We start from the raw sequence: 15,234 nt of genomic DNA on the forward strand, positions 1-15,234 counted from the left end.
GCAGAACTGAAAAACTAATATGCATAAAATTGCGGAACGATTAATTTCTACGGCCGTTGTTTACAGTGTATTTTTAATAAATCAGAAGCAGCATACTTTAGACTACATTTAGGGCAAAGTACAATATAATATTTTCATAAATATTATTTTATTTAAAACATTAAAAACCGTACATATCTCTTTTATGCATGATGAAGCTGAAGCCCGCATTTTATTAAATAAAATAACCATTACTTAATTGTTATCGACACGTTATTGAGTTAAATTGCTGTTTATACTTTTTTACATCATTAACATATTAATTAACTTCATCATAATTTTAATCTAAATTGCCAATTATTTGTATTTATTAAATTTGTGACGACCCTGCGTTACTTCCCAGTTTTCCAATAACAAATGCGCACTAGTTGTATTTCTGATGCATTGAATTATATTACATTAAGCTTGTTACATTAGAGATAACGTCCAGTGTGGACAGGTTCGCCACTAAGATAAAAGTTCATATTGCTGATCATTGAGCAACAGCTCTCGTATGCATTCCGACAATTTGTTCAATACGAGTTTTGTTCGGAGATCGTAAATTTTACAACGCGCTCAATATTTACAAACGCGCAGCGAATAATCGCCTTAAATTCCAGCGGCCGTTTGCAACGAAATATAATTCGATTTTTAAAATTAAAGCCCTTCATGAATTGTAACTCAGTGTCAAATTTTGCACGGTCTTCTTGTATGAAATTAACCAGAGGCCGACGGCTCGAGCGAAATGAGCTTGCCGATAATAATGTGTGGATGTGAAATTTTCAGTAGAGCCTCAGGGGCAACTGGATAATTAGATAATTTCATATTGTAAGCTTTGATCTTGCGCGAAGGCGTGTAAATAGTTTTAACGCCGTTTTGAATGGTTAAAAGCAAATTTTATGTATGAAATTGGGTTTGACGTATGATCGTGCGTTGAAATCTTTTTGGGCATTTTAGTGAAAAATCAACTTTTAATGTTGAATAGTTTCATTTAATATTTAAGAAATATTGTTAGTTATCAGAACTGATGATTAATATGATATTTAGATATAATATTAGATCATTTATTAATTTTAACTGTAAAGTAGATACATTTAACATACAAAGCTAGATAATATATTTTACTGTTGATTATCAAATTTCGATCTTTGTATATAGTAAATAATTAAATACAGAGGATATTGATTTTATAACTACATCGAAAGCTTTTAAAATATGAATATATATTTATAAAGTATATAAAAATACTTCAGGGAAAAAAATATATTTAAAGAAAATATTTATATTTTACAAAAAAAAGTAATTTTATTGTCAGTAAAGACAATAACAAAAATTTTAATTTAAATATAAATTATAAAGAAACATTTTGGTTTTATATTTTTTACCGTTGAAGCAGTTTGCCAAACATTGTATTCAATTAAACAATATTAACTCTTAAAATTATATTTGATGGTAAAAATTTATAAATTTAAAAAAAAATCAGAAAATGCGCTCTATTCTATTTAGCGGTTATTAATAAGATACTATTTCATTAAGAACATAAGGAAACGCATTTGCGGTTTAGCAATTATTCTTAAACGTTATTATTAAATTAAGTAAAAAAATATTAGTAAAACATCTCTAATTATTATGTGGAATTTACATTAGAAAAATAATAGTTCATTAGCAAAATATCATATTTTTAGTCGATGTAATTTTATTGAAGAACAAGTCTTAAAAACTAGCAAGTTTTGTGTATTTGCGTAGTAATGATTATATGTATAAAACTATATATTAAATTATATAGATAGGCTGATTAAAAAGAACCTAAGAAAACAGTATTATTTTTCAAATATTATTAAGAATATTAACAGATAATAGATTAATCACACTAATGTAAAGAATTTTATAATAGTGATTTATTACAAAATGTTTTTTACGGAATCAAAAACTACAATATGAAGAGATAAACAATATGTAAAAATAGCAATAGAAGCATTTATTTACATTAACAATTAGTTTAAATTGTACATAAATACAAATAAATATGTTGGCAATAAAGGAATATAAAATAACATACAAAATTATGCTGAGAAATTTAACATTTTACTGGACAATAAAGAATAGGTAAGTTAAATAAATTAATATTCGATTTATTAGGACAAATACATTTTATGGAATCTAAAGCTATGCAATCAGCAGCATGTTAGCTTTAATTTGAAACTTTTTCTGATGATGAATTAGTGAAGCAGTGTTTCGAAATATTTGTATATATAATATGTGCAAAGAAAAATAAATTGTTAGTGGTTTTTGCCATAGTGTACTTAGGTTTATTGTCACACTGAATTTCTGAAATAGGTTCAACACGTTAATTTATTTAAATACTATTCGAAATGTTTTGAAGATTCACATACATATCAATATAATAACATTTAATTTAATTAAGTGGGTGTGAAAATCTAACCCAAAAATATTTATGGTAATGAACAAAAAAAGTTTTTAGTAACATAAAAACACAAAAGTAACTATCCGAAGTAAAATTACAGGGCAAAAAATAAATAAATTATTTTTAGCAAAAATTACACTAGATGGTACACAATTAAATATAAATTACGCTTGTTATATTCCTAAAGCTCATTTATGTTTCATGATAAGGCAAAAAAATAATAACACATCTAATTTCTTAAGCACTAATTAAGGACAAAACTTACGATAATCAAAGTATGGAAATATTTAATAAATTTAAAATTAAAAAAAATATTTTTCTGATGAAGGCTAGCACAACTGTAGAAAATTAAATAGAGGCCATACATATGAAGTACTACCACATTGTAAATTTATTACTTGACTAGCTCGGCGAAAGATTTTTAGAAGCCACGAACAGACAATTAAAATAATTGACTATCGTAGCATACAGTTCTTTGGAATTAAATTATTTTCAATATAAGTCAATTGATAATTTTAATATACAAGCTGCAAAATTTAAAGACAGCACCTGAGCTTAAGAGTTTGTCGAATTGAGCTCCAAACTTAAGAATCTGGAAAGAAATTGTTTGGAGAATCAAGAATAGTGCCACTACGAACATGAAATTTGGAGTGCTTGAAATTGATTAATGAACACTTTTAGCACCATGTAAAATCTAGCAAAAATATTTTATGTTAGACCATAAATAATAATAAAAAAACGACTGGCAGATGAAGTTATTAGTGTTTACTTGAGTTTAAAATGCATGAAATACCAACATTTAATTAAAGATTTAGAGCAACAATTCAGCAACAAAAAGTCACTAATATAAAAATATATTTGTTTTTGTTTTTTTTAATAAATAAATATATTTAAAATATAACTATTGTTTAGGGCTTCAAATATCACAAAATTATTGATATTCATAGATAGGATTTTTCAGAATTTTGACACACCGAGTCAAAGACTTCGTCATCACTAATATAGTTCATAGGCATCAATATCAAACATTGTACATGCTAAGAAAAATAATTTGTTATAATATATTGTATTTTTAAGTACTGAATTTGACAAAATTATTGATATTCATAGATAGGATTTTTCAGAATTTTGACACACCGAGTCAAAGACTTCGTCATCACTAATATAGTTCATAGGCATCAATATCAAACATTGTACATGCTAAGAAAAATAATTTGTTATAATATATTGTATTTTTAAGTACTGAAATTTTTTTTGTAATAATTCATGGACAAAAAAGGTTATAAATGTTCTAAATTTTGTATTGGTTATTCAGATATGATATTAAACACAGATTTCTTAATATGATATACCGCTGTTTTTAATCCTTTCCTCACATATAATTTTCGAGTCATTTTTAATAATTTATTTCGTCTTTATTGCCCTGAATATTTTCGGCACATAAAATGATCTTCCTACGCCTCCAGCGAGTACATTGCATTACTGTCATCCTTTGAATTATTATCACTTACAAATGTGCTTATAATATTGCATAAAAAATACATAAATTGACTACTCGACGATTACGTGTTTTATTTTTAATAATTAAGCATTAAATTTATATTTAATAAGAGCTTTCGAAAGGATAAACATGTATCGTCGTCAGGTGAAGGTAAACATACGCATGCGTTAAAATTTTATTAGGCTTATTAATATTAATGCATATTACGCAGGAGACAGTAATTTACAGTCGCTTCGCTACAACGATTGTTGTTTATTTTTATTATCAATTTTGTATACATATATCTTGAAGAAAACAATGCAGCAATAAATCAACAGACAACACATCTATTTGCATAATTATGCTGAAACTGAAAAGTTTGCCACTTTGAAAGGTCGTCAAGAACGAGAGGATCAGAGGATAAGGGATAATAAATACGCTTTTATTGGCTCGCATTTAAATAAACTTATCTCAGGTATCTCTCATTTATTTATGTAATCAAAACATTTTTTTGATGATTTTATAGAATATTACTTATTTTAATATTTAATTTAAATTGATCATATAAGGCAACTTTTTGCTTTCTTTATTGGTTTCGATTTCTCTTTACGAATTTTATTTTATTGCTGCATGCATATTTCATAAAGACTTTTTGATTTGTAAGCCTTCGGTTGTAATCACTGGTAGGGGCGTGGTTAGATTAACCGGTAAATTGATATGACGCGTGTACGTGACGGGCATTCTTTAACGATTTAATTACCGAATTAATATTTATGCCATAGCGGGAGCGACTTCACGACCACCCTGTTGCCTTCAAATGAAAGTTAAGTTAATTAACTGAAGAGATTTCGATAAAAAAAATGTGAACACACGTCGTTATTGAGCTATTCAATACTGATCGACGGCATTTTTATCCTTTGATAATATACAAAATAATGATATTGATAATATTCTAACCTTTATACTAAAATTAACATAACGACAGATAATTCAACCTTTTGGTATTATATGGTAAAAATATATGTATGTATTCAAAATATTGTTTGCCTATAATCAGTGGTGTAGTGCTAAATAAAAGAGAACCAAAGCGGTGTTTTATTTTTGACCATCCTCCACACATTTTTTATTTAAAAAAATATATATCCTCATATTGGTGATTCAAATGTTTATGAAAAAAATCAAAAAATCAAATGCTATTTAATAAATGTTCTTACTTGTTAAAATTACGGTGTTTTATATTTCATAAAAAAATTCCATACTGTATCTTCTTCAACATCTTGGACTTTGCAAACGTGTGTCTGTGCTTCAACTGCTGCTCGATGTGTTTTGAGTTCTACATCGCAATCGGTGGACCATAAAGGTAAAAAATATTAGATTTTTAGTATGTTTAATAAGTAAACTGGATCGAATATCTGTTATAATTAAACTCATACAACTAAATCTTCTTTCACACTCTGCAGAACTACATGGCACAGTTTTTAAACACTTTATTAATGGATTACAATATGTGAATATAACAGTCTCACACTTTGATTGTATAACAGTAGACTCATCGATTAAAACTAAATATTTTTCACTTGTTTCGTTAATTTTTTGCCATATTCAAAATTTCATCTTTTTACGATATAATTGATTATAGAGGTACTTTTGTATCATTTAATTTTTTTTTTTGTAGAAAATCTAAAGAATAAGGCTTTTTATTTTTAGCAATATAATATGTAATTCTATATATTTTATTAATTTATTTAATTTTTGCATCATTCATAGTATCTTTTATATTACATATATTATATTTTTAATGGGTTTAATGGGTCAAAATATTTTCTGCGCTCAATTGTGCATTTGATTTTATAAGATCCTTAATTTTGCTCTCAATAATTTTAATTGTGAAGCATTCGAATTTCCATTTAAAAACACTGAAATTGAAATTTTAAATCCTTGTACTTTTAATAATGAAAGATTTTTTATTTTGCCACACGATGTAGATATAATTTTTCCATTATTACTAATTATTCACAGATTTTTTTCTTTTCTTCCCACATATCTGCCATCTAAACAATTAGCCAGAAAGATAGAGTTTGAAAATTTTGCTTAAAAGAATAATTTTCAGATTTTTTTAGTAATGAAATTAATTCAGATTAGTTAGTAGTAAAATTAAAGTCACATATTATTTATTAACAACATTGGATTCGCATACTTTATTCTCTTTACTTATATTATTTGATTGTTCAAAGCACTCCGTTATTGTTTTTAATTTTTGATGATATTTTTTTTATTTTAATGATTTTTTTACTGTGCTTTTGGAAAAAAATTGTAATCTGTTTATTGAATAAAATATATATATGAAGATAGAATAGATAATATTTTAATAATAAAAGTCCACTTGCCCATATTAGATTACAATTAGAAACAGAATTCATTAAACACTTAATCGACAGGTCATTTTTTGCCGCGTGATTTTCCCGCAACACAGAGTTACATCAATACAATTATTTATTAGTGGGTTTCTTTTTAAGGAAAAAAGTAATTTAGGCATTAAATTTTGGTCATCTGCGGTTTAAAATTAAAAGAGGCGAAACTAATGCCAGTTTCAGATATGTTTTATTGCTTTGCTTCAAGTTTGAATGAAATTACTAATCTATAAATTATATAAATAAATATTTAAATTTTCATATTAGAAAAAATACATTGACTGTTATGTTTGGTGTATAAAATTTTATAAAAAATATTTAATATTAAAATATTTTGTAAATGTACTTGAAAAGTAAATTCCATTACAATTAAAGTGCCAGGGTGGCATTCTGGCTCCAAAAAAAAGTACTAGGCCACGCCCTCCCTGGTTTAACTACACAACTGACAATAAAACATCAAATATGTATTTATTTATTTTTTAATAATTATAACTGATTAGGAAATTTTCTCCAAGGGGTTAAAAAATTTTTGACATATTTTTTGTCATTTAATGTTGTATAATAATTTAAGCTTTTTTAATTGTTATGTTTTATATCCAAGCTACCTAAACATTACATCTAATTAGGATTAAATTTTGTATAGCTCCTTAGTATAAAATAATTTTTAGTAAAATCATCAGATAAATATGAAACATAAATTTTGCTACGTACTTCATTTACTATGATATTTAGTTATTTAAATATTTTAAACAACCATATTGATAAACATTTTATTATAATTTCTTAGTTTTAAATATCTTTGAGCACAATATTTTTGTTGTCTGAATTGTAATACTAATATTGAAATAATTTTTATTTTAAAATATCAAAAAAAATAGTAATGCTTATCAATTAACTTTAATGGCGACCGTTTTTAACTTCTTTGACACCCAATAGAGATAGTGATGTTTCTTGGAACCACTTTAAAGATTAAAAAACGCGTGCTTATTAATAGTAATGTTAATTATTTATACCCCTTAATAGTCATACAAATAAAGATTTTTGTAATTAAAAAGGATATTACCATTTAAAAAACCGTTGCATTTAAATCACACAATACATGTTAAGCATTCTAATAATTATTTAATACAAAATTTAGAGATATATAGCAAGATTTTAATGTATGTATACAAGAAAATCTTTAAATCTACACCCAAGTACACAACAGTGACTCTCATTTGACCCTAAATGAATAATACACCGTTTAGTGTCGCATCAATTAAGGCTAAGTCTAATACGACACTTTATTTACGATCTCCGGAGGCTTACGTGGGTCGATCGCGTAAAAATATTTTCATGCCACCTCTAAATGCCAACGGGACACTCGTTAAATAATACAGTGTACATATGTGCACGAACAAGCTTTCGTTATTAATTGCGCCAGTTGAATTCGGAATCCACCCCGGATGGTGGACATTAAATGTGCACTCATTATTAAAACTTGGAATTGGTACCATTCGAGATGCTTTATTATTTAATGAACGCATGAGACGATAAATTTATTATCAAGTAGTATAATAGGTAAAACTCTGTATGTATATGGTGTTGTTAAAACTTAAGCTTTAATGATGGCATAAGCACGTATTTCACTTAAACTGTCGTATAATGAAATATAAATTTTATTTAAGCATTTCAGCGACTGTTACCTTTCAGCGATATTAAAAGCCAATAAAAACGCCTCGTTACAGTATAAATGCAATAAAGTTGGTGGAAGTATGCGTCGTTCGAGCTTTACGCTTGAAAGCTTTGCGTAATACGTTTCACCAGGACGATTTTATTTAATACGTTAAAAGAACTTACACTTTTATATAATTCTGTCGATTTCTCATTATGACGATTAAATACCAGATCTTTATTAAAATTATTTAGAAGAAATAATTATGTTAAATCATTTCGCGGTGAAAAAAAAAATCAAAGATAATATTTTTAGAAAGCCTTAAAATCAATAATTTGTTGTGTTATATTGCAAACCATTAAAATTATTATTTTTTTCCACTGCGTATCGGTTTTCACTTACGAAAGAAAATAGCTTAGCATTCTTAAAAGTTCTTAACATTTTAATGGCAGTTTAATGTAGTAAAGTATAAGTGCGATAATTTGTTGATAATACAACATTCCGATATTGCAGGCTCTTATACAATGTTTAGTCAGTTCTTCTATAATATAAGTTTGCCACGTTGATGAGCATTATAAATTATAAAGTACATAATCCCCATATTAATAAATTTAAGTGGTCGTCTTTTCCCAGTGCATCGGACGAATTAGTATGCGCCGCGTGTGCGAATGTTTACATTGCCCTCACAATATAATGCCAGTTTGTACACGATTATTATCAATTTATCTCGTCCGGTCATCTCGGAGGGTCCGCATGCACCGACATTGTACAAAATACCATTTAAAACATCTTATAAACCATTTAAACAAATACTCAAGGGTTGGGTGATAGTAAATTTATTTCTATCCCGTCTAGCATGGCCCTGAAGAAAATTTATCAGTGGTGGTGATGTATCATTATAAACGATAGATCACGATTCGCGTGGATCTTCTCCCACGTGTGAAGAGTCGCCGTTTAAGATCTCATTAGCAACCGTCCGTCGGGCAGGTGGGTGAGAGCGTTATTGGGAGATCGTATTTGTGTTTGTTCTTTAGAGATCAGTGAAATAAAGCAAAACCTGCACTAAAACAATCTATGTGCGTTCTAAAAGGCACGACTTGCCCATTAACACGTAGCTTTACTTTAGTTAATTATTATGAAATATTAGGATTGAGAATTCTATTAATAGTATGTGTAGATCGTCTTAAAATATTATCTTACAACATGCAATATAAAGTTTATGTAAGATCTAACAATGGTAGTATTTTTTTATAAATAAGAATATTGATCTAAAAAATATATTTAGAATTGTTTTTTTAGTAAATAATTTAATGTGATTAAAAGTCACGTTTTCGAATTTTGATATATTTTGACTAAATTTTAATCTATCAAAATATTAAAATTTTTAACCAATCAACTAAAGAAAGATGTTTATAAGAATATGCTATTTTTATAAACATTTAATCTAATTTTATCCGAGTTTGTTGATTATTAATATTATTATGAAACACTTTTATAATATTTTTTTAATATTATAATAAGATTTTAAAAATAACAATAAGAAAAGGTGTGTTACATATTATCAGTTTAGAAATCAGAGCGAAATGGTTATGATTTTTTTAAATTATTAGCTGACCATTTAATAATATTATTTCTTACCGTTTTATTAAAAAGTCATTAAAAGATTATTCAATTAAAAATATCATTTAATTTACTACTTTATAAAATTAAATATATAATTAATTATAGAGAAATGAAAATTTCTGTATCAAAAAATTTGTAATATTTTCCATTAGGTGTTGCATATAAGAATCATTTAAATACCTTGATAAATGTTTGTAAATAATTCATGGAGCCATTAAAGATCAATGAACTAAAAAATAATACATTATTTAATTATCCATAAATATTTATAAAAGAACGGCAGAGGTACTTCTGAAACTTCGTGTACAAATTTATTTTCTTCCAAAATTGCACAGGAAGTTATAAAATACAACGTCGTTGCCGCTCGTAAAAACCAATCTTTGCAAACAAAAATTGTCTACTATCATGAACTTAAAATATAAGTTTGTACAGTTATTGGTCAATCTTTAAAATATAATATACGTATTGTTATTTTAATATTGACCTAAAAAAAATACCTAGGGGAAAATATTTTCAATGATATTCTTTATTTCCTAATACAATATTTATTTATTTTGTAAGTAAGGGGTGGAATATTTAATAATTTTTTAGCTTTTATCTTAAAATATATTTGTTTGACCGATATAAATTAAAATTAAAAAGTAAAAATAGTTTATTAATCAACTTGTATAGAGAATATCATCGACTTTAATCATACATTTATTTTTCAATCTATTGATATTATTTTATATCAATTATCGGACTTTTTGGTGTCAAATAAATTTAAAAATTATCTTCGGAGTTCATTCGATTTATGTACTTACTCTTTATGTTCATTAGGGTAAAAATCCTTGTTCACATAAATAAGTTATTGCAAAGGCAATGCTTTTGCAGTTTTTGACACTCAAAAAGTTGTGTGCTTTGTATTTGGTACGAAGCTCAAAAAGTGCCTTCGCCAATATTTTTCTAAGACGGTGTTTCTCAACCAGTGGTCCATAAAAATTTTCTAGTGATCCGCAAATATATGGTGTTTAATTTATGATTATATACTTAAAATATCAAGAAATTATTTATAATTAATGCACCTGCAAGTTGCTGAGCCCTTTGTTATTTTAATTCCGTCTTGTAATATTACGAAAAACAATTTCTTGTGTCGTTTTGTTAAAAAAATTTATGCCATAAAAAATGAAAATAAATCATTTTTAATTACTGCTGAAGTAAACCAGAAAATTGATTTTAAACATAGTTGTTCAACATAAATATTACAGAAAAATTATTTATCGCTTTCACTATTCCAAAAAAAATTTTTTTTACATATTTTGACTTCTTGACCAAACAGCCAAATTCACTTATACACTTTTAATAATAATTAATAAAAATAGTAAATTAGGACTGGGATTTTTATTTTATTGAAAAAATTTACGAATAAAATATCCTATATATTTTGATGTATTCTTAAATGGAGATATTAGCAAAAAATGTGGTAAAAATTAACCTCGTTTTTTAACTAATAAAAAAACTACAATTATAGCCCATAAGTCTAAAGAGTTTTTTTGTTTTGGCTAATATTATTTATTATATTACATGAAAATATAATAAAAAACAAATTTAAAAAAATCTATACTAATGTTGCGCAAATATATTTTAATATTAGTTTGCCGATAGATAATATCAGGGTATATATTTAGCAAACATACTAAATCATCCATAAAGGGCTTGCCGTCATTGCGATTCATTTTACAGACGACGAACAAGAAATACATATATAATAGCAGCTAATTATACCGTTAATGAAAGTTTGCCAGTTAGAGCGTAATATTAGTATTTTATTGTTTTTTAAACTGATAATATGTAACACACCTTTTCATATTTTTATTTTTTTCATCTATATAGTTAAATAATACTGTTATTATAATATTAAAAAATATTATAAAAATGTTTCATAATAATATTATTGATCGACAAATTTGCATAAAATTAGTTTAATGTTTATAAGAATAGCATATTTAAGCACATCTTTCTTTAGTTGATTGGTTAAAAATTTGAATGTGTTGATTTTTTTATGTATTTTTTTCTTTTAATCGTATTTTTTACTAAGTATATTTTCTTAACTAAAATTACTGTTATATTTTGATTTATTTCTTAGTAATTTTGTAAATATTGTAATTTTAATAATGGATTGATTTATATTTATAAATATATATTTTAAGTCAGTACCAATAGTACAAATAGCAAATAAAGCGAAACTTTGTTAAAGTTTTTATTGTTACTGAGATATCAGAGTTAGCAATTATAATTAGATCAATATATTCAAAATTGGACTGAGTCAAACATATATATTATGAAATGTTCTAAACGAGCTGATGTATTCAACGAAGTACTAGTACCATATATGTTTAATATAAAAAACTTTTCCTTTTACGTATATACTGAAGGTTGTAATTTGAATGCTTAATAATTACGTAGAAAGCAATTTAGAATCAATTTTGTTGAATTCATTTTAATTATTATAAGGTAAATATTAACCTACACAATCCACCACACCTAATATACTTACGACTAAAACTAATAATTGTATAAAATTGTACTACCGTCATCAGTAAGCAAATAAAAGGATTAAACATAATTTAAGAAAATGTAACACCTCAAATAAGGATCAAGCCATAAATTAAATAGACTCTCGCTGTTTTTCATATCATGGAGTTTTTGAATTAAAGTGGCAACTTTAAGTAATAAAGATAATAAACATAATTTTATGTGTTATCTCACGATTTTCTTATAGAAAAAAATTATATTTGCTAAATTATTTTCTTTTACTGTAAATTGCTTTTATTTAATTATTTTCAATTGAAGGTAAAGTAAATATCAATTATACTGAAAAATTAATCTAATTTAAAATATATTATTTGTTTTAAAAAAATAAATTGCATGATTAATAAACTTTAAAGTTTAAATTTCTGAAAATCATAATAATTCATAATAGCAAATAATATTGATTTTAATCAAAAGCGTAATTTCTGATGCATTTCATTTTAGTAAATTGCCGCATATTATTCGTCCAATGGGCGCCGTTTTCTTCCTACATTTGTCCAACAATGGCGAACTATTATACAACCGTTGGACCAATAAAAGCCGAACAATATCTGTTTAAATCTAAATTGGTTGGCTTTGCTTCATTTATTGATGCGCGTGGGTGGAATGTGGAAAATTAATGGACTTTATGATGTGTGGGATGCCCTAGAGCTAATTCCACGATTCGTGCACTCGAACGCATCGTTTTTTGTTGTCGTGTTTGCTTTATTCCGACATATATATTGCATTATAATAATTTATAACGTGTGAATAAATTAATTCAATAAAAAAAAACAATTCGCAATACCTATTGTATTCAAATTGATCGTGATATATTATATTGATTCTTTAGACATGAATTAATTTAGATAGATTTGCCGCTTCATTTGCATATAAATATTTATAGATATACAGATGGATACTAACCTACAGTAACTACGTGGCCGAAAGCTCCTCTAGCGTCGGCGATGACTCCAGTGCAGTTCCATCGGCGGTTGGCGAATTCTCTTCTACATTCGGCAGCAGCAAGACGAGCCCCATCGCCGGCTGCTGCCAAAGCTGCAGGTGCTCTCAAGCATAAGGCCCGTTGCTTTGGCCAAAGGCCTGCTAGCCGAAAGCATAGAGCTCCGCCGACTACTTCGCCTTTGCCAGCACTAAAACAAAAAAAAGTAAATATGTTATTTTACAATTTTTATTAGGTAATCCTGAAATAAATGTCGTTTTATTAAATTTAAGTTTCAACAGTCAGTCTTGTTTTGGCCGTTGATTTTTTGGAAAAAAATATTTTCTTTAAAAAATTCGGCAACTAAGTCGTAGGTAATTCATTAGATATCCATAAATTATAACGATGGATTAAAAAGTTTTGAATGGGTAATTAGTTCTGGATGTGAGAGACCAGCATGATCAGAAGGTTTTATAGAACTTGCTTCTTTTGAATACCAATTATTCCAATCGATACTTTTGAACATTTCTTAGATGACAAAAAATTAAAATGTAGACGATGTGAAAAGAGGGCCATCAGAATATTTTGCATCAAAGTCTTCAACAGCTTATGCTAATGGAAATACAAGATAAACTGAGATGTGGGATATATGTTTATATGTAGAATAAAATTATATTTTGTATCATTAAAATAAAAATTATTATTTAAAAGTGATATTTTTGCTTCATTATAAAAACGACATTCATTTTGGGATAATCTAATATAATACAGTTATATATAAAAATATATTATTTTTAATAACAATGCCTTTAAAATTAGATGGTTCAACTTTTTATTTAATTTTATGGGACGCATAAAAACTGTTGTTCATTTTAATTCATTGAAAAAAAGTACATATAAGTATCAGAATCATTTTTGTATTGTGATGCTTTAAGTGGCAATATAATTGTCGAATTTTTTGAATATTTTCATTGACTATTTGATAATTTAGAGATGTGAGATTTCCATTGCATATGAATCTGAATGATGGAGGCAAAGTAGAATTATTGATTTATTTTTATTTAGAAGTATAGTTAGCCTATTTACATTTTAGGCTATCGATATACAATATATTTGAGGAGTGGTATCAATCATGCTGTGTAAAAAATAGTGCATAGCTCTTATTATGGTTTTATAAATTTCATTAGTGTTATTAATATTAAGGGAAAATTCAGTAATCACATACATTTAATTAGGCACTTTAGAATGTTAGGGGTTAACTAAACATTTTTCTTCGTCAAGGACGAGTTTTTGAGTGTATTGAGTGAGTATGTAAAACCCACATTTATAGTTAAGTTTGCCATTTTTTTTGTCCGATGTGAATTAGTAAATTTTCAATATTCACTTGAAATGTTGTAATTGTGGTTTTAGATTTTTTTTATGTTGCTTTTATGCAGTTAAGCCTATTGCAATGTCATTTGTTTAAGGTCTAAGGGGTTAGGTGCATTTAATTTTGCATGTGTTATATTTTATATATTCTATATTTTTTTGTCATTTTTTTATTTTTTAATTTGTTAAGGGTTTTATGTATTTTTCCTTAAATTAAATTAGGTATAATTGGGGATAATTTATTATTATTTTTTATTTTATTGTATAACTTAACCAATTGTAAACAATGGAAATGGTTATGAACCAGTATGTTTAGTTTTAAAAAACTATACATCCTGGTTTTTTTATAAAAGATAAAGGTTATTTATAATTATTTTTTGAAAATCTTTTGAGGTAAATTTTTTATTAAATAATGAATATTTTATACTTTATTGAATTAGTTATAAATATTTTAAGCGCTTTTTATAAAATAGTACAAAAATATTTATACTAAAATAAGTTAAAAATCATTTATAAAAACAACTACGATAACAAAAAATACCACTTGGTGCAAAAGTATGAAGTTTTTGTAGCATTTTAAATAAAAAAAATAAAAAAATATAATAACAATAAACTCAGTCTTGAGAAAGTTAAATATGCTTAAAATATTTATTGTAATTCTTTGTCTTTTTTCTGAAATAGATATATTTTAAATTGCAGTTCTGTCTATTTTTTCTTTGATTGAACGAATAGTTATTTTGTTAATAGAATGCTTTGACTTTA

At 26.2% G+C, this 15,234-nt stretch overlaps 1 protein-coding gene across 2 annotated transcripts in view; it reads right to left on the bottom strand.

The window, feature by feature from the left end:
• LOC148228559 (protein Wnt-2-like) overlaps positions 1–15,234 on the bottom strand; it is an 81,355-nt gene that overhangs the window by 23,911 nt on the left and 42,210 nt on the right. For both annotated transcript variants that reach the window (XM_088200095.1, XM_088200094.1), the window contains exon 3: positions 13,089–13,315. In XM_088200095.1, the coding sequence (XP_088056221.1) occupies positions 13,089–13,315 (227 nt within the window). The remainder of the gene's footprint in view (positions 1–13,088; positions 13,316–15,234) is intronic.

Source organism: Plectrocnemia conspersa, unplaced genomic scaffold, assembly GCF_051122295.1.
Source record: "Plectrocnemia conspersa isolate PC_06_02 unplaced genomic scaffold, ASM5112229v1 ptg000012l, whole genome shotgun sequence".
NCBI lineage: Eukaryota > Metazoa > Arthropoda > Insecta > Trichoptera > Polycentropodidae > Plectrocnemia > Plectrocnemia conspersa.